The 18,985-nt window shown below is 42.3% G+C and overlaps 1 protein-coding gene across 1 annotated transcript in view; it reads left to right on the plus strand.

The window, feature by feature from the left end:
* The window catches only part of ANTXR1 (ANTXR cell adhesion molecule 1), a 194,154-nt gene that overhangs the window by 64,980 nt on the left and 110,189 nt on the right, over nt 1–18,985 (plus strand). The window contains exons 11-12 of the mRNA XM_065399001.1: nt 4,820–4,889; nt 7,190–7,268. Coding sequence (XP_065255073.1) covers nt 4,820–4,889; nt 7,190–7,268 — 149 coding nt within the window. The remainder of the gene's footprint in view (nt 1–4,819; nt 4,890–7,189; nt 7,269–18,985) is intronic.

Below are 18,985 nucleotides of genomic sequence, written 5' to 3' on the forward strand. Positions count from 1 at the left end.
TAAACCTGCCAGCTATGAGCTAGGGTAGGCCCTGGGGACTAGAAGACCGATAAACTTTCTAGAGGAGAGTAGATTTAATTTCGGGAGAAGAAATGGAGTGGGGAGGAGAGGAGAGAAACAAAATGCTTGTGAAATATTCTCAGCAAAAGGTCTTGCAAAACGAAAGCAGCTTTTAGTGCTTTAAATGCTGGAGAGTGCATGTTCTTTGCCTTTTACCTTGATGTTTTAGAAGAAGAAAATGGCCCATCTGACTGACATGAGACCTCATTCTGCTGTCACATGCATTGATATGATTCATTAACTTCCCTAGAGTTACTCCTGATTTACACTGGTATAAGTGAGAATAGAATCAGGCTCCTCAGGGTGTTTATGGTCCCAGGGCCTGATTCTCCTCTGTCTTGCACCTTGTGGGTCCCGGTTACGCCTGTGTGAGGTGGATGCGAAAGGTCACCTATAGATTGTATACCGCCTGCAGTCCAACTCTGATCTCCACTTGGCTTACACATGGCTTAAAGGGTCTGTAGCTAGTGTTGGGAAATCCTCTGATGCTGTAAAGCCAGCCTCTTTGCCAACCTCCTTCCAACCCACCCCCACATTCTCCCAAAGCAAGAAGGTTGTCAGTGTATCTCCCTATACCCTGGCAATCCCCTTGGGGCTATGGGCAGAGTAAGCGTGGCACCAAATTAGCACCTGGTGGGCACAGGTTCAGGGGAGAGTAACAGTGGCTTAAAACCAACTCTCATCCGCTGAGCTGTGTGCACAAAATCCAGATGCCAAGACCTGACCCATCACTGAAAATAATGGAGCTCATCGAAATTTTTCTTTCACAACTTATTTTTGACAAAAATGGAAATGTGTGGGAAATGTCCAATTTTGGCAACATTTTTGAGTTTTTTGGTCAAAAAACCTCCCCAAAACCTCTAAAACTTTTTGTTGTTGTTGCAGAAAGCCTCCCAACCCCTCTCCCTGCTTTTTTAAATGAAAACATGAAAACTTCTTAAGAAAAATTTCGTGAAAACTAACTTTTTTCGTCATTATTGTTGAAAATTTCCATGGGAATAAAAATAAACATTTCCCAACCGGCTTTGGAAAATCCTCTTTCAAAATGCTGCCATATCAGGAAAACACATGAGGGTGTCATATGCACTGGGAGGGTACCCATGGAACAATACTGCAAAATAATATATATTTATCTTCAATAAGAAAAGCTGCCATAGAAATGTCAGGGAGAGAATTTTCTTCTGCTATTATTTGCTTCCAGCCCCTAGAGGGTTTTATGTTGCTAGCTGCAGGGCCATAAAAACCCCGTGATCAGTATCTGCCTCACCCCCTCAGAACTTCATGGGGTTGCAGCAAAATATGCTGTACTGCCTCATTTCCCAGTGAGCCCTGCTGAGCTAACCACTGAGGAGAGAGCCTTGGTTTCACAGAGGGCTCTGCTGTTGCTGTGGGTTGGCCTGCACTGGGGGAAACAGTTGCAGTGTGACCAATGAAAGTTTAAATGAGGTCAGAAGCTGCTGAAGAAAGTCTCTCCTGGACGTTCGCAGCACTCTGTTCAGCTTCAAAGTTTGCCTCTTTCTGATGCTCTTTGGGGCAGGGACCATCTTTTGGTTCTGTGTTTTGTACAGCACCTAGAATGATGAGCGAAAAGAGCAGGGGGTCCTAGTCCATGACTAGGGTTCCTAGGAGCTCTGGTCATACAACTAACAAATACTGATAGACAATTCGGAATTCCAACTTGCTCAAGATTCCCTAAAAACAGAGGGCCAGATTTGCAAAAGAGCTCAACTCCTGTTTAGGATCCTACCTTTTTTTTTTTTTTTTTTTTTTTTAGGGATGTTCCATACCTACCAGCTGCTGTTGCTCTTAGCGAGAGGTGATGTGGCCTAGAGGATAAAGCACTAGACTGGGACTCAGGAGCCCTGGATTCAGTTCCCAGCCCTGCTGGGTGACCTTGGATAAGTCTCTGGCCTGCTCGGTGCCTCAGTTTTCCCATCTGTAAGATGGGGATAATTATACTGACCTCCTTTGTAGTATGCATTGAGATCTACTGATGAAAAGTGCTAGGTATTATTAATAGTTGTTGGATGCTGGCCATTTCTTAAAATTTGACCCCCGGGTGTTGGCCAGTTTGTTGTAAATTTTGAGTGACCAATTGCCATGATTGAGAAGCAACCAGCTATATAAAGAGGGAGAGAGAGAGAGAGAGAGATTCTCTCTTTTGCTGAGATCCACCCCTTCCCTTTCTCATCATGTCCCCTCTATGCCAGGATAGGGGAGTTGGCATAGGAACTGTCTTTGTCAATTTATATGAGTTGGGAGCTTCCCTGCACTGGGGGATTCTCAGCTAGCCATTTAGGGCCAGATTCTATCAGGCAGGGCAAAGTGGCCAGAACAGGGGGAGAGAATCTAGCCCATATTGTCCAGTCCTGGGCTGTGAAGACAATTTTTGTGTTCTAGCAATGAGAGTAGCATTCAGTCATGTAGGGTTCAGGCTATAGTGTCAGGTTGAATGAAATTTCCCATGAAACGGAAATTTCCTTTTTTGGCCACTTCTAGTTATAAGCAACCTATTGTGATGCTGGGAATCACTCAATATAGCATTAATGAACCCTTTATAAGCTATGTAAAAGGATACCTTTAGTACAGAGCACTTCTGTTTTGCTTTCTACTTGAGGATCTCAAAGCACTTTACTAACCTGAATCAAGTCCCCAATAAAGATAAAGATAATTATCACTATACAGCTAGGGAAACTGAGGCACAGAGCATTTATATAATTTGCCCAAGGTCAGACAGGTCCCAAACCAGAAAAATGTTTAAGCATGTGGGTAACTTTATGCATGTAAGCTGTTCCATTGATCTCAATGGAACTATTCATGTGCTTGAAGTTATTCATCTGCATAGCTGCTTTGCTAAGATATGGGTCGCAGTTACTTATTGGCAGAATCAGGAACTACCAGATCTGGTAGAAGCCAGATCTCCCTACTTCCAGTGGTAGGCTTTAATGGTTATACTAGAGATATTACAGTGATGAGCATGTTATGAATGCCTAGACAGATGCGTGCACACGCTGACTGTTTTTTCTCTTGAGCCAGGAAATCAGTTCAGGTGAAATAGATTACCTGAACCTCATTCAAACCTTAGAATCATAGCATCATAGAATATTCGGGTTGGAAGAGACCTCAGGAGGTCATCTAATCCAATCCCCTGCTCAAATCCTTAATCCTTTCTGAGGGTTGAAAAGTCAAAAATTTAGATTACCATTTCCAAAGAGTTCTAAGGGAGTTAGGCGTGTCGATGGGAGTTGGATGCCTAATTCCCATAAGGCTCCTTTGAAAATCCCAATCTAAATTCCCTTACAACCTCTACCCATCCTGATTTCATCAGGGATTGGAAGCAGAACCAGCACATTAATTCATAAAAAGCTACTCTTGCAGTATTTCCGGTCTAGCTAAAACCAAGGAAGCACCTGGAATCTCAAGGTTTTGAGCCTACTTTTGGTGAGATTTTCTGAACCAAAGAGCTTGGCATAATCACCTCTGAACATTTTGAGGTTTGCACGTCTCTAATTATGGGGCAGTTCAGAAGCCTACAATCCTTGATGGACAGCAACCTCTACAGCTTGAGAATAACAAATTTTTCAGCAAATCATAAAATAAAAAAAAAATTGTTTTGAACAAAATGTTTTGTTTGATCCAAAATGAAACGTTTCATTTCTAGTTTGAGCATTTTTAACACATTCACATTCTTTTTTAATACAATTGAAGGGAATTTTGAAAGAAAAAGTCATTTCAAACAGAGAAAAATTGAAAAATTTTGTTTTGAAAATGTCAACTTTTTCTGAATTTATTTGGTTTGTTTGTCAAAATGAACAGTTCAGGAAAACTGACACAAATTGGTGAAATGTGTGTTTTGGCAAATCTGCATTTTTTGTTGAAAATTTCACCCGGTTCTAGTAACTGCATAGTGCAATAGCAGAGAGAGCACTATATTAAACGCACCTAGGCATGCATGCATGGGGCTCCTCTTAATTAACTGAGCCTCACAACACCCCAGAGGCAGGTAAGTAGTATTATCCCTATTACACAGGTGGGTAAACTGAAGCACAGAGAGGTAAAATGGATTTGGTTAAGGTCATCACACCGAGTCAGCGGGGAGCCAGAGATAGAATCCAGGAGTTTTCAATGCAGTCTGACCACTAGATTTCCACCCCCACTCCATGTGTTTATATCTAGGTTTGGCAAAATTCAATTTTTTAAAAAATAATTTTGAGAGACATCTATTTTTAATCTTCCTTTTATTTGTATCTATTTAAATTTTCACAGTTGCACAAGACTATGGACTTTAAGCAATATTTTCCCTATTTTCATCAACTTAAATTTTCACAGTGGAAAATTAATGGGGTTGTCGCCTGGGGGAGGGTCAACCAATAATTATTTAATGACAGTTTGATGCTGATATTAAAAAAAATTAAGGTTTGATAACCATTAAAACACAAATTGTCAACATTGCATGTCAAACTATACAAAATAAATATCTTTACATTAAACTCTAAGTTCTCAAGCACCATATTTCTCACTTTGTTTAACTCTACATTTAAGCTATTATCAGTGGAAATATTTCCTCATCAGTTTGTATGTGTACAGCGAAACAGACATTTACTGATGTTTACAGATTAAAAATCTAATCCTTCAAAGCCTATTTATATGCCATGAGAGAGAATTAAGATGTTGTAAATTTTATGGTAATCCTAATTTATAAATGGTGCGTTACCAATCTCCTCACACATCAGACCACTTTCTCTCTTTCTTTCTCCAGATGAGAAACCTTTCGTGGTAGAAGATACCTATTTGCTCTGCCCAGCACCTGTATTACGAGAAGTTGGCATGTAAGTTCTTAGAGATATCCACCAGCATTTGAAATTGACTGATCCCATTTATTGCCTGAGGAAGAATAATTGATTTGCCTGCTTTTAACTAACATACATCCCTGTATTCACTATTAAACTGGGCCACAGTTACTTCCTATCCCACAAATTCCACACAGGAAAACTGAACCACAGTCTGTTGGTCATGTATGGACATGGCAGGACTGACTAGATCTTATCTTAATTGTAAACCAGTAGCCTTAGGGCACGTCTTCACTACCCGCCGGATCGGCGGGTAGCAATCGATCTATTGGGGATCGACTTATTGTGTCTAGTGAAGACGCGATAAAATCGATCCCCGATGGCTCTGCCGTCGACTCCGGAAATCCACCGCGGCAAGAGGCGGAAGCGGAGTCGACGGCGGCGCGGCAGCGGTCGACTCGCCGCCGTCCTCACAGCCAGGTAAGTCGACCTAAAATACGCAACTTCAGCTACGCTATTCACGTAGCTGAAGTTGCGTATCTTAGGTCAAACCCCCCCCCCCATAGTGTAGACCTAGCCTCAAAAGCTCTCTCTGAAATTATTTCAATAGTGTAACGCTACACAGTGGGGTATTGAGCCTCCAGTGCTCCTGTGACTCAAGATATGATCCAAACAATGGGATTTTGTGAAAATCTGCTGATCTTTGGGAGTTGGGAGACAGTTAAAAAGGGGGAGAACTGGTCATAAGACAGAAGTGGCCCAGTCCTGCTTCCCTTTCTCACTTAGAAATCCAGATCCAGAGCCATTCAAGTCAACTGATTTGAATGGGCATTGACTCAGTTACCGTTGACTTATGTGAAGAAGGATGGCATGATTGGCTCAAAGCATGGAAGACAATGCTGAATTAGTTTGTCTCTGACTGCCCATACTGCACAGCTCTAGAAGTTCTGCAGTGCATCATCATTCCTGGGTTTTAAGAGACCACTTTGTTATTGGACAGCAGTCACTGCATCTGCTCAGTTCTTCCGCACAGTGTTATACTAAATGTTATACTACTGTGAAGCATTGCAGCTGGAGCTGCGAGAAATCAGTCATCACCTGCAGACTCTGTGAATCTGGCCTGTTAATAGGTTTAAGAGCTCATACCATTTTTTTTTTTTTAAAATGTGTGTTGCTTGTTTGTGTCCCATTGCCTCTTCCCACTGCCTCTCCTATAGTAACATCACCATAACGATAAGGCAGGCAGGTGCATTCCTAACTTTCCACTGTATCCAAAGATTTTGTACTGCTGTCCATCACCAAGGTATCTCCTCTCTTTTCACATGCATTGGATTGGCAATAGCAAGGTCCCTAATAGAGTTCATGGAGTCATTCCTTCCTCTTCCTTTTGGGTTATAGGAATTCTGCTTGAGGAAGGCATTTCTGTTTTTCATTTTGTGTGGGAAGCAAGCAGAGTGGGGCTGATGATGTAAATGTCATTCTGGTTATGGTGGAAATGCGATATGGTAGTAAGAGAGAGTTTTTTGCAACTTTCCCTAAAGACAGGCAAATTCTAGATTAGTCTAATCTCCTCTGGAAATTCATTCCATAGCAGGAACCCTTCACTAGAGAATGCTTTGTCCCCAGCTCTCATGTCCCTTGTTCTGGGCTTTGCGCTCGGTACTCCGCAGTTCTTGACATATTTGTGACGTCCTCTCATCTGATGAACTGAGAGGGTCAAGTGCTTTTTTTATTCCCAATTGGAATAGAAAGTACAGAGCTCGAGGAAGATGATGTAATTTTTAATCCCGTGTCAATTAGTAGAGGGAAAACAGTTCTTTATATGGGAGTGGGGAATACCCTGTTGTTATGCTGGAGAGGTAGTTTGTATGTATGTTCTGACCCTAATAAACAAAACAGACAATTGTTAACCAAAGGTACAGACATTTAATGACTAGTGAGATTAAGGAGCACAAGGCAGACTTGTCAGTAGCAGGTAGGATCTAGCAAACCTGGAAGCAGATAGTAGAGATACCAGATAATACAGCCAGTTAAGGAAAATATAGAGCAGCTCTAAATTGTGCTAAGGCTAGGTTGGGCCTAGGACTAAGGGAATGAAGAGGTGATACTTTGCTCCCTTCTTTTCTCAGTGGTGTCAATTTTTTCTCCATATAATACATTGCACAGTTGGCTGAGTGCATTACAATATGGCGGTATGGGGCAGTGAGGATGGGGGGAATTAGCCTATGTTTGAAACCTCAGGTACTGGCCAGAGCCTGATATCAGGATCCCAGATTCAAGGGGGGCACGTGTCTGATGCAGCATGGCAGATGGCTGTCCTGTTTTTGTTTTTTTTGCAGGGAGGCAGCTCTTCAGGTCAGCATGAATGACGGCCTCAGTTTCATCTCAAGCTCTGTCATCATCTCCAGCACACACTGTGTAAGTTTCAACTTTTGTGCATAAAATTTTTCAGTAGCAAAAGGGTTCTAAACCACATATAAGCTGTGCTAGTACTGGTGCTTGAGGCTTGGGTGAGTGGTATGCTAAGGAGGCACCTCTCTGCCTTAGTGGTGAGCTCTTATGCATGGCCCTCATGCACTACCATTCCCCATGTGGTGTGCATCTTAATGTGGGTTTGGAGCAAGCAGCTCGTGCTCTATCTGAGATAGAGCATGTATGGGAGACGAGGAAGTGGTTTTGTGATATAGCAGAGGTGTCAGGGCCTGGTTCTCCACTGCTTTGCTCCTTGCACGGTGAGTGCAAATTGCACCAGCTAATCAGACATGTCCACTCACACCGGTGGTAGCTGTTTAAACCCACTTTGCATAGATGTAAATGATGGCACAAGTCGCAAGGCAGTGACAATCAGACCCTTTGTCTATAAATCGATATCCCCCCAGAAGTTTGGGGAGCTCTGCACAAGTGCAGAGCCGGCACTGACCCCACATCCTCCTTTGCTAGCAATGCTTGAGTCACTTGTTCTCATAAGCCTCTTGCAGCAGCCGGAGCAAAGGAAAGCAACTTCTTACAGTTAATAACACCGTTGTCTTGAAGGGGGTTTTAATTCTGCTAAAGTGAGACCATTGGGAAGGGAGGCCTCACGGTAGTAAGGATAAAGGAGATTTGGGAGGAATTTACTTTGTGCTCATGAAAACAGAAAATATTGGGAATCTCATGAGAAGGTGGGAGTTCTGACTGAATAGAATGTGTAGGATTGGGACCCATGTACATAGCATGTGAGATTCATAAGTTTGGTCAAGCCTTTTGACTGACCTGTGTGGGCTTAAGCTAGTGAAAAGGGGGTTCTGTTATATACTGTTGCTTTGAAATAAGCTGTTTTATTAAGGTAAGGTCACAGTTATAGGGCACAACCCTACCAGGTGCTGAGTGCCTCCTGTGTGATTCTAAGCACCTTAGGTTACCATTGAAACCTGTGGGAGTTGAGACCCTTAGCACTAGCAAAAGATATTCAGAATCTTTTGGGGTCTGGCCCTGGATCTCTAAGCATCACTAATCGACACCCATATTGATGCCATTTAAAACTTCGTTCTTCATGCAATGATGTGTTTACATCTGGCTTTCTTCACTTCATCGCTGTTCAGAGAGACCAGCATAAAGCCTATGCCCTGCTCTTACGCCTTGTGCTGGCCCTCTGCACTGTCATAAATTTCATATGAAGGACCAATTCCTGCAGTCAATATTCAGCCAAAATTTCCCGGGGAGTCTTGGCTGAGAAAGGACTGCAGGATTTGACTTGAAGACTTTTATGGCAGGTCTCTTTGCCTGCCCCCTTCAAATCTGCCAAACAAAATTGCAACATGTTTCTATGTGGAGCTAATGAAAGGCCAAGTTATGTAATATCCACATACCAAGACTATTCAGCTGTGATCCATGAACACTGATGCACAGGCTTAGGGGGAAAATATTTCCTGTACCATTTCACCTGTCGCAACAACGACAAGATTGTCTAGAGACACCAGCATTGTCTACACGATTAACACATCAGTTTTCAGAGCTGAGATGAAGGCTTATTTCTCTGCAATTGACAAGGGCATCTTTATGCCTTGAGAGAGGGGCTTTTATTTCAGCTGGATTTGATATTTCAATTCAAGTTCTCTTTGCTGCCATGGTGAAAGTAAGTGTGTGTGTGTGTGTGTGTGTGTGTGTGTGTGTGTGTGTGTGTGTGAGAGAAAACGATGTACAATTTTTCTGCTTTGCCTTTTGAAGCAAGATATGGATATGATCAACACAGACAGCAAAATGCAGCTGTTTGACATCTGCAACATGGGGCAGATACTCAGTTGGTATAAATTGTCTTAGCTCCAACAGCACTGTGACAATTTACACCAAAGGAATATTGGCCCCATTGACTTCAATGGAGCAGCTCACATATGAATTGTGAGAGCAGAACTTGATTATTTCATTCATTTCCAAGAAGGGGATGGACACTAAAAAAAAATTAATGGAGATATCCTATCTCCTAGAACTGGAAGGGACCTTGAAAGGTCATTGAGTCCAGCCCCCTGCCTTCACTAGCAAAACCAAGTACTGATTTTGCCCTAGATGCCAAAGTGGCCCCCTCAAGGATTGAACTCACAATCCTGGGTTTAGCAGGCCAATGCTCAAACCACTGAGCTATCCCTTCCCCCCCATAACTGTTCTCGCTTGCAACATTTAGGATAAAAGCAATGAGCTCTTCCTTTAGTGCAGTCCCTGTCGGATGATGCTTCATGCAAGAAGCATGAGAACATTTAAAACACAAGATTTGTAGGATTCAACATTCTAATTAAAAAAAAATTCTTCCTTTGAATTTCTGGTTTTCCATATGTTCTGTATCGGGAGGCTACTCAGCCAACACATTCAGAGTAAGGTAAAAATCAGCAGATTCGGTATGTCTAGATATCAAGAGGTAAACACAAATTATTTAAATCTGCTTGTTCATTCTATAAATGTGTGTATAGTGGTATAGATTTCAGAGACTCGTAGATGGAGAGACAGATATGGCACTGCACAAGTGTATAGTACAGTATATTTTTGTATCTCTGCCTGTTCTAAGTGACCCAAATTTGATCCTAAGTATGGAGCTTTCATCACTTAATTGGGACATAGTTGGATAGAACTCACTGTAGCAACCTTTTCACTGATACTTCCCCTAATATTTTTGTGGGAATTATTTCCAGGCAATAGGCTGCATAATGGTGATCATTTCACCTACACTGGGTGCATAGAAAATTTCCTCCAATTTGAAAGCTTTTGTTGGTTCTGGCAGTATTCCCGGTGACAGCCACCTTTTCAAAAATACCTGCTAATCTTCAGTACCTCTGAGTTTGAGTATCCAACCTGTGAAACCATAAGCCTGTTTTCCAAAAATGCTGAGCAACCCCAACTCCCAATTCAGATCAATTCCAGCATCTCTGAAAATGTAGTTTGCATGTGGTGTGTCAAGCATAGCGTTCAAACTCAGTGACCTGCTTTGAAAATTTGGTTGTAAATGTCTCTTAAATTGTTTGGAAAGTTTCTTTTGGAGAAGATAGGGTGACGAGACAGCAAGTGTGAAAAATCGGGATGGGGTGGGGGGTAATAGGAGCCTATATAAGAAAAAGCCCTAAATATCAGGACTGTCCCTATAAAATCGGGACATCTGGTCACTCTAGGAGAAGAGAGGGGTTTATTTATTGTCTGTGTTTAAATAGCACCCGCTGTAGACATAGTAACCGGGATCATTTCTCAGATTCTGATCTCTTTAAAGAAAGCTAAAACAAGGGCTCCAATCTTGCAAATGCTTACATACGTGCATAACTTCAGGCAATTGATGAATATGCCTTGAAGCGACTGGCTTCAAGCTTGAAAGATGAGCACATGTGTGTTTGCAGAATCACGCCAAAGCCAGTAAATTTGGAAAGCTGCAGCAGGAGGTGACAGCACAGTGCAGAGAGAGCTTCTTTCCTCACTTTGCAAACAAACCTTGGAGGGGAGGGAAGGGAATAGGTCGTTTGTAAAGACTGAAGTAAATCTTTCCTCCATGGCATGTCAGTGAAGCTCTTTGCAGACGGCATGCAAAAACTGCCCTAGATCTGGAACGATGTCCTGAACGTACCACAAATTCTTCCCGTCTGTGCATCTACCACCCGGATCACAACAACAGCTCAGTGTTTGGCACTTGTGCAAACGCTTTAACTCTCAGAACCATTGCTCACCAGAAGCTGCGGTTTATTGGGCAAATGAGTCAGCAAATAGAGGTTTCATTCAGAAAGTGATGCCCACACCAGTGTTTCCATATTTCTTGAGGTTTGGGGACTGGCCTCCTACTCAGAAGATGAAAGTGGGTGGCACCATGCTATGTGAAACCTCTGAGGAGCCAGAATGTATGTATGCTTCTTTAAAATATATGTGTTTGCCCAAGTCTGGAGAATCAGCAACTGGAGTGTGGTGCACCTGTCTCATTTCCCAGTCCAGTGTGACTGGTGAGCTGCAAAGTTTGAAATTCTATCAATAGCTCAAGAAATCATAGTAACAATCCTTCCGGCTGGAGACGGGTTCTAGCCAGAAGTTCAGATCCAGATTTCAAGCAGTCTGAAGGTCAGGAGTGTTTGGATGCAGGGAGCTTTGTTCTGTTCTGAAGACTGGGACTGTTTGTAAACATGGAGTTGGGTTCAGATTTTCCTCCACCCACCTGAGTCCCATATTTGAGGCTGTATAGATGCAGGCCCAGCATTAATTACTGAAAAATAAAGATCCAGTCAGTCACACTAGAAGCATTATCTAGGGTTTCACAGATGTCTACACTGTAGCTGGGAGAGAGCTGTGGGTAGACACTGGCTTTAGTTTAGCTTGACCTAGTGTGCTAAAAATAGCCGTGTGGACATTGTGGCTCTGGTGGAGGCTTGGGCTAGCTACCGAATCCAAGCCTACCCAGCCTCATGGGTTTGAACTCAGGTAGCTAGCCTGAGGCTCTTCTGGAGCCTCAAATGTCCACACTGCTATTTTTAGTGCATCACCTCCCTTGATGCTAGCATGTGTCTGTCTCCCCAGGCTGGGAGGCTCTGTGCCAGCTGCAGTGTAAGCATACCCCCAGAAAACAATTAGCATTAGCTCTCTTTCTAGCAAGCATTTGTCCAAAGAACTGGCCAACATCCAACTCCCATTAAAGCCAATGGAAAGACTCACCATTGGATCAGGCTCACAGGGACGAGAGGGGAAGAGCTTATGATGAAAGATTGGAATAACATATTATAACATGGCAAAATGACCTCTGAGCAGGGGGACGCAACTGCCAGTTTGTAAAGGCCGTAAACATCAGAGAGGGGAGTGAATATCTGAGGCTGTTGCCCGTGGGTATAAACTTTCAAAAGGAATGTTTATATTCAGAAACCTTCCTATCAGTGACAGGTTTCAGTGGTAGCTGTGTTAGTCTGTATCAGCAAAAAAACCAAAAAAAACCCGAGGAGTCCTTGTGGCACCTTAGAGACTAACAAATTTATTTGGGCATAAGCTTTCGTGGGCTAGAACCCACTTCATCAGATGTATATGTGTATCATGATATCAGTGAGATTATTAGCTGTGGAGTAGTCTCCCAAAGGAGGTGGTTCGGACATTTTAAATGTAGATGTCAGAAAACCCTGGAAAATAGCTTGTTAAGGAACAAACCTGCAAATAAAGGGACTGAATACTGTAATGGGCTTTACCACTTCTTTCTTACACGATTCTACAACATAGCAACACATTCTTACAACACATTCTCATGGCTTGGAGATCTTCAAGATAGACTCTGTCATTTCCCCCATAACTCTCGGAAGAAGGATGTTTCATACAAAACTATCTAAAGTCCATCAATGGATGGAAAGGAATTTATATAAAACTCAGAGCTGATCTAATCCTTTTGAGAAATTAGACATTTTGATTTTAAAAAAGAAATATTTTTTCTTCTGAAATTTCTTTTCCATTGTTTGACCAGCAATCTCTCTCTCTCTCTCTCTTTCCCGGGGGGAGATTTTCAAAGACATCAAGGGAAGTTATGGGTCCAACTTCATGGGAGTTCCCCGCAATAAGTTACAGAGGTCTGAAAGGAACATGCTTTGATTTAAACCTGCAATTGGCATTTGGATGATTCCCTAATTATCTTTCAACAAGACGTTCCCTTTCTCTCTCCCGTGGAGTTCTGTGCTGTTTGAACAAAATTGCCTGGCACATCTCACTCTATTTGAACTGTATCCAGTCCTATGGTGCCAATTTAAACTATCTCCCCATTGGGCAATGTCAGTCAGACACAACCCACTAATATGGGATTTTCAAAGGGAGCTATGGGAGTTAGGCACCCAAGTCCCATCGGCTTTGAATGGGAAGTGAGTGCCTAAGTCCCATAGGCTCTTTAGAAAATGCCAATCGATGGGCCCGATCCTCAGTTATGCTAATGTCCCTTTATACCATTTTAAGACCCTCTATGCTGCCACAGTGGTATAAAGAGGTATTATCAGGCCAGATTTCCCTGGGTGCTTCTAGAGCCCAACATTAAATGTGCTACTGTAACTGCTCTGTGTTACATTGTTTCTTACGGGACTCATTCATCAAAGATACATTTCTTTTGTTGGAATATACACCGCTAACACTTTTGTCAAAACCCATCATCCAGAGCATTAGCTCTGAATCTTTCAGAGAATCCAACCCATGACACCCAAGGATTAACTGTTCTTAACATTTCATTGGTAATGCTACAACCCTTCTCAAAGAAGAGAAATGAACAGCTATTAAGAGGAGAACTGATACTCACGTAAACCTGCACTCTTAGCAACCAATTACCTAAAATATACAAGGCATCATAAAATCTCCCCAACTCCTAAATCATTGATGCATTGATTAATGCCATCATCCGATCACTAACTGAATCTGTCGGCACCATCACTCCTGCCTGACAAAGTTTTATAACACCCCATTGCCTGAAATCCTCGGCCAGGCTCTCAGCTGGAGAAAACTGGTGCAGTTTCACTGATGTCAGTGGAACTAAGCTAATTTAACAGTTTAGGGTCTGCCTCCTGTGTCCAGCATCTAAAGACTCATAGAGAAGAGAGAGAGACAAATCTATCTATCTATCTCCCAGCCCTGCAATCTCTCTAGATATGTAACATTTTATCAAACAATGAGAATACTAGATCCAGGCTAAAGTTTTCAAAAGCATTTAATGTCTAGGAGCCTAAGTCCCATTTTCAGCAGGGATTTGGGGCCAGATTTTCAAAGGTATTTTAACTCCTAAAGATGCTGATAGACTCCTAACTGCCACTGATTCCATTGGGAGTTAGGAGTCTAACTTGTGTCGGCATTTTTGAAAATCTTACTCAGCGCCTTTCCCCATTTTTAAGCACCGAAAATCTGGCCCTTAGCCACTTAGGATTTAGATTCTCAAATATATTAGGGCACCTTACTCCTATTGATTTCAGCAGGAGATGATTTAAACGGGAGTTAGGCACCTAAATGACCAGATCACTTTGGAAGTGACTCCTAAAGCAGTGGGTCTCAAACTTTTTTACTGGCGACCCCTTTCACACAGCAAGCCTCTGAGTGCGACCCCCCCCCAATAAATTAAATAAACTTTTTAATATATTTAATGCCATTATAAATGCCGGAGGCAAGCGGGGTTTGGGGTGGAGGTTGACAGCTCGCGACCCCCCTTGTAATAACCTCGCGACCCCCTGAGGGGTCCTGACCCCCAGTTTGAGAACCCCTGTCCTAAAGCTATGTCTGTGGGTGTGACTCCCCTGCTAGTGTACACATACTCGCTCTAGCTCTTATCAAGTTAGCACAAGCATAAATGGTCGTGTAGCCACAGTGGCACTAGCAGTGACCGTGCAGGCACGGCTGAGCCATGCTGAGTATATACCTACCGCTTTCAGGTGGGTTTGTACTTGGCACGGCTCAGTTGTGCCTCCACTACTACTACTAGTGCTACTGTGGCCACACGGCTGTTTACATTCATGACAACTGGATGAGAGCTAGTGTGAGCCTGTGTGCATGAGCAGGGGAATCACACTCCTAACTCACAGTGTAAACATAGCCCTAGTGAAATATATATGAGTGTATATGGAACATGTATGGAACATTTCACTGGACTGAGGTGCAATTCACTAGCTCTAATATTCTCTCTATTTGATAAAAACATTTGTTTTAAGTAACCAGGATGTTTCATCTGATGGCTTTAATCAAACACATGAACACCTCATTCCAAATTACTATTATTTAATATTTGTACGGCAGTAAAACCCAAATCAGGATGAGAAGTCCTCATTGTGCTAGGGGCTGTACAAAAGAAACAGTCCTTCCCCCAAAAGAGCTTGCAAAGTAAAGGCCAGATTGTGAATCCCTTACTCCCAACAATCAACAACTACTCACACCAGTAGTTCCATTAAAGTAACTTGTGGGATTAAGTAACTGCTCATCACTGTATGTGCTCAGGGTTGACAATCTGACCCTAATGAAAGACTAGATGCACTGAGTGGATATAACAGACAAACAGGGAAGAAGAAGGTAACTGCAATGAAACACATGAATTAACGACCTGTACAATTTGCAGGAATTGTGTTTCTAAATGTAAATAAACAAAAATATCAGCTGTATCCGTAAAACCTGTGGGCCCCTTGCCTAGCTATTATAACTGCATATGTTTAGGTTAATTTGCCTTGTTTTTGTTTGCATTGATTCTATTCTTTCACTCTTCAAGAAAAAAAATGTAACCAATGCTTCCTTTTGGATTTTATCTGCTCCTGTAAAGAAAACTGAAACCCTAACAAACTTAGCCTTAAAATACTTAATTCAAAAGAAAAAAACCCTCTTTTTTTAATATACTCAGACTCAGTTTTTGCAAGAGTGGAAAATTTTGACATTCCTAGGAAGGAGCCGTAAGTGATATTGAAAAACCCACGCCAAACCAATTTCCAGTGAGGTGCTGGCAGCACAGCCAAACCTCGGCAGCCCTCTGGGCAACATATTCAGCATAATTGCCTGGGAGCTCACAGAGATGCAGGGAGTTCTGTTTATTTGATTTGTTACATCATGTTAAAAAAATCATAGATTTGTAGATTTTTAAGGCCAGAAGGGACCATTCGATCATCTAGTCCATCCTCCTATATAACATAGAATATAGCATTTCACCTGGTTACTCCTCTGTGGATCCCAGTCACCTGTTTGACTAAAGCATATCTTCCAGAAAGGCATCCAGTCCTGATCTGAAGACATCAAAAGATGGAGCCTCCACCACTTCCCTTGGTTGGTTGTTCCAATGGATAATTATTGGCACTGTTACAAATTTGAGTCTTATTTTGAATTTGTCTGGCTTCAACTTCCAGCCATTGGATCTTGTTATATCTTTCTCCTGTTATGTTTGCACATCAAGGTGTTTACTGCCCATAATGTGTCATTAGAGTCCGATCTTGCTCCTGTTGAAGTCAATGGTAAAACTCCCATTGTGTTCCTTAGGAACAGGCACTTACAGCTGGATTTACCATTGCATATAGTCATTTGCACCAGTGCAAAAGGGGGATAAAATGCCACCATTCTGGTTTGATAGAGCTTTGCACTTGTGCATGCCAATGGTAAATTAGGCCCTTCATGAGGAAGTGTGATCCAGTGAGGCAGGGCCATCCCTAGAGCAGTGCAGGGCCCAGGACAACACCCTCCCCCTCCGGCCTATAGGGAATAGAGAGGCCCCTGCAGAAATCCCCAGGTTAGCGGGGAAAGGATGATTGATGTGCTATATGAATTTTATGTGGAAGAAACAAAGCTGAAGTCCTGAGTAAAAGAAACCTGAGCCAGACTCTGGGCACGGTGCCACTCCCTCCTAGCCCGGGGAGACAGGCTAGCAGTGTACGTGCTGTTTTGTGGTTCCAAATACAGTGATCATTGAAATAGAGGGCCAGATCCTTAGCTAGTGTAAATTGGTGCAGCTCCGCAGACTCCCTCTGAGGATAGGCAGAACTTTATATGAGCGCATAGAGTCTAACATAAGCCTTCCTTGCATTTCTCCACCTGCAGTGTGAAATCTGCTGCAACGTTTCAGGGAATAGAAAACGAGGAAAACATTTTGAAGACGAGGAGTAAAAAGTGTATGTGATGACTAGCTTGGTCCAATTCCAAGCCCTTTAGGAAGCCCAAAATAGATCTCATTTCCAGCATTGAGGGATGGTGCTTGTCAAATACCTGTCAGTCCCAGATCAGTCACAGCTATATATATATATATATATATATATATATATATATATATATATATATATATATATTTTTAATCATGACAACAGAGAGTTGTTATAGTATAGAGCTGAAACAACCTTCAAAGCTGCAGGCTATGTGTGCAATCTCTGCACATGCATGTGCAAACAGGCACAGTGGAAGCTTGACATAAGGACTGACGCCATTGATTCTGCCTCCCACAGTTCTAAAGAAATTGTACAAACTTACTCACTTGTTGGAGAGGGGATAATGTTGCAAAGTTTGAGGGATACTCAGGTCTGGGATTTAGGTCTAGGCCTGCCTCCCCAGTAATAATCAGTACTTATCTAAGCCTCAGCTTGGAAACTGCTAGGTCAACAGAAGAATTCTTCCGTCGACCTAGCTGCCACCTCTCGAGAGAATGGATTTACTACAGCAACAGAAAAAACCCTTCCGTAGAGGTAGGAAGGGTCTTCACTACAGCACCACATGTGGACCCTGCTACTGTGCACTAAACGTTCCCTACTATACAGAACATTCAGTGCACCCTAGCATGGTCCACATGGCCACAGAGCATATGGCAGGCTAGAGCACTGTAGATGCACACCCCGATTTACCATTCACGACGTCTCTGTGTAGTCAAGACCTTGCAGGACTGCACTTAAGCATGTGCTTAAGTCCATCTTTATACATTAAAGCAAAATCCCATTGGCCACAATGGGACTTAAAATATGCTTAAAGTTTAAGCATTTTAAGCACTCTTCCTGAATAGAAACGCTTTTCTGAATGAGGACCTAAGGCAGTGACAGAACCAAAAATGCGAGGACATAATTTTCAAAAGTGGCTAAATCCCATTTTCAAAAGTGACTAAAATGGGACAAAGGCTCCTAAGTCACTTACGAAATTTTACTCCCATGCTTTGCTTATAGTCCACTAGAACTCTCTGTCTCTCAGAAGAAATGATGATAATATATCCAGTTCTTAATATAGCATAGATAAGCATGGCTTACTGAGTAAAACATTTAAAAAATGGAAAAAAAAATGCATTTTTTCCAAAGAGAAGCATTTGCAGTCAAGGGTCTGTCAGTGTTTCCATAATAAAGTATGTTTTTGGAAAAATGTAATAACCTAGAAACAAAACAAAAAGACGTGATCTGGACTGTACAAAGTCTACATTAAAAAAAATAAAATTGGCTTAAATTGGCTATTTCCAAGCCTGAGATGTGAAATAATTTGCAGGAGGTCAGTGGTTTAAGATTTTATTTTTCCTTCTTACATCTTAATCACAGAATGGATTTTCAAAAGCAATTCTTACAGACAGAGAAGTTAGTTATATACATGAAGCCCCTTTAAATGCCTTGTGCTAGGTATCAGGTCGTCCAGAATTTGACTAGAGATGCACATATCCATTAGCAGAATAAACCAAGTTCCAAATGCATGACTGATGAGGGTGTGGGAGTGAGGAAGAACCCAGCTTGACTTTCAGATCTCATGGCAGGGATGACCCTTGGCTAAACAAAGGTTCAGTTGTCATTTGATCATATCCTTCTGGAGACAATAAGAGACATTTACCTAGAATTCCACAGGTCGCTTTTACAGAGTCGAGTCTCTCTTTAGCACAGAGAGAAATCAGATGTAAGGAAAAGCTGTAGGCCAAATTCTCTACTGGGGTAAAGCGGGAGCTGTGTTTGATGTGGAATTTCAGTACTTTCACTTCTGGACTGACACAAGAAGTGCAGCAGTGCATAACAACAAAGCAAAGGGAAGGTTTTAGCCCCAGTAGATGTTTTGGTTCAAGCTCTGAGTGAAGATTGATTCAGGCCTGTCTGTATTTTATCTGAACCATTGCTGACACTCTGAGCAGCACTCTTCATCTTACTCTATGTCAGCTCTGCTGGTGTCCCAGCAATATAGGGGCCCAAGCTACAAAGCTGAGATCTGAACTTCCACAAAGTTAGAAAGAG

This window comes from Emys orbicularis, chromosome 2 (genome assembly GCF_028017835.1).
Source record: "Emys orbicularis isolate rEmyOrb1 chromosome 2, rEmyOrb1.hap1, whole genome shotgun sequence".
Taxonomy (NCBI): Eukaryota; Metazoa; Chordata; order Testudines; family Emydidae; genus Emys; species Emys orbicularis.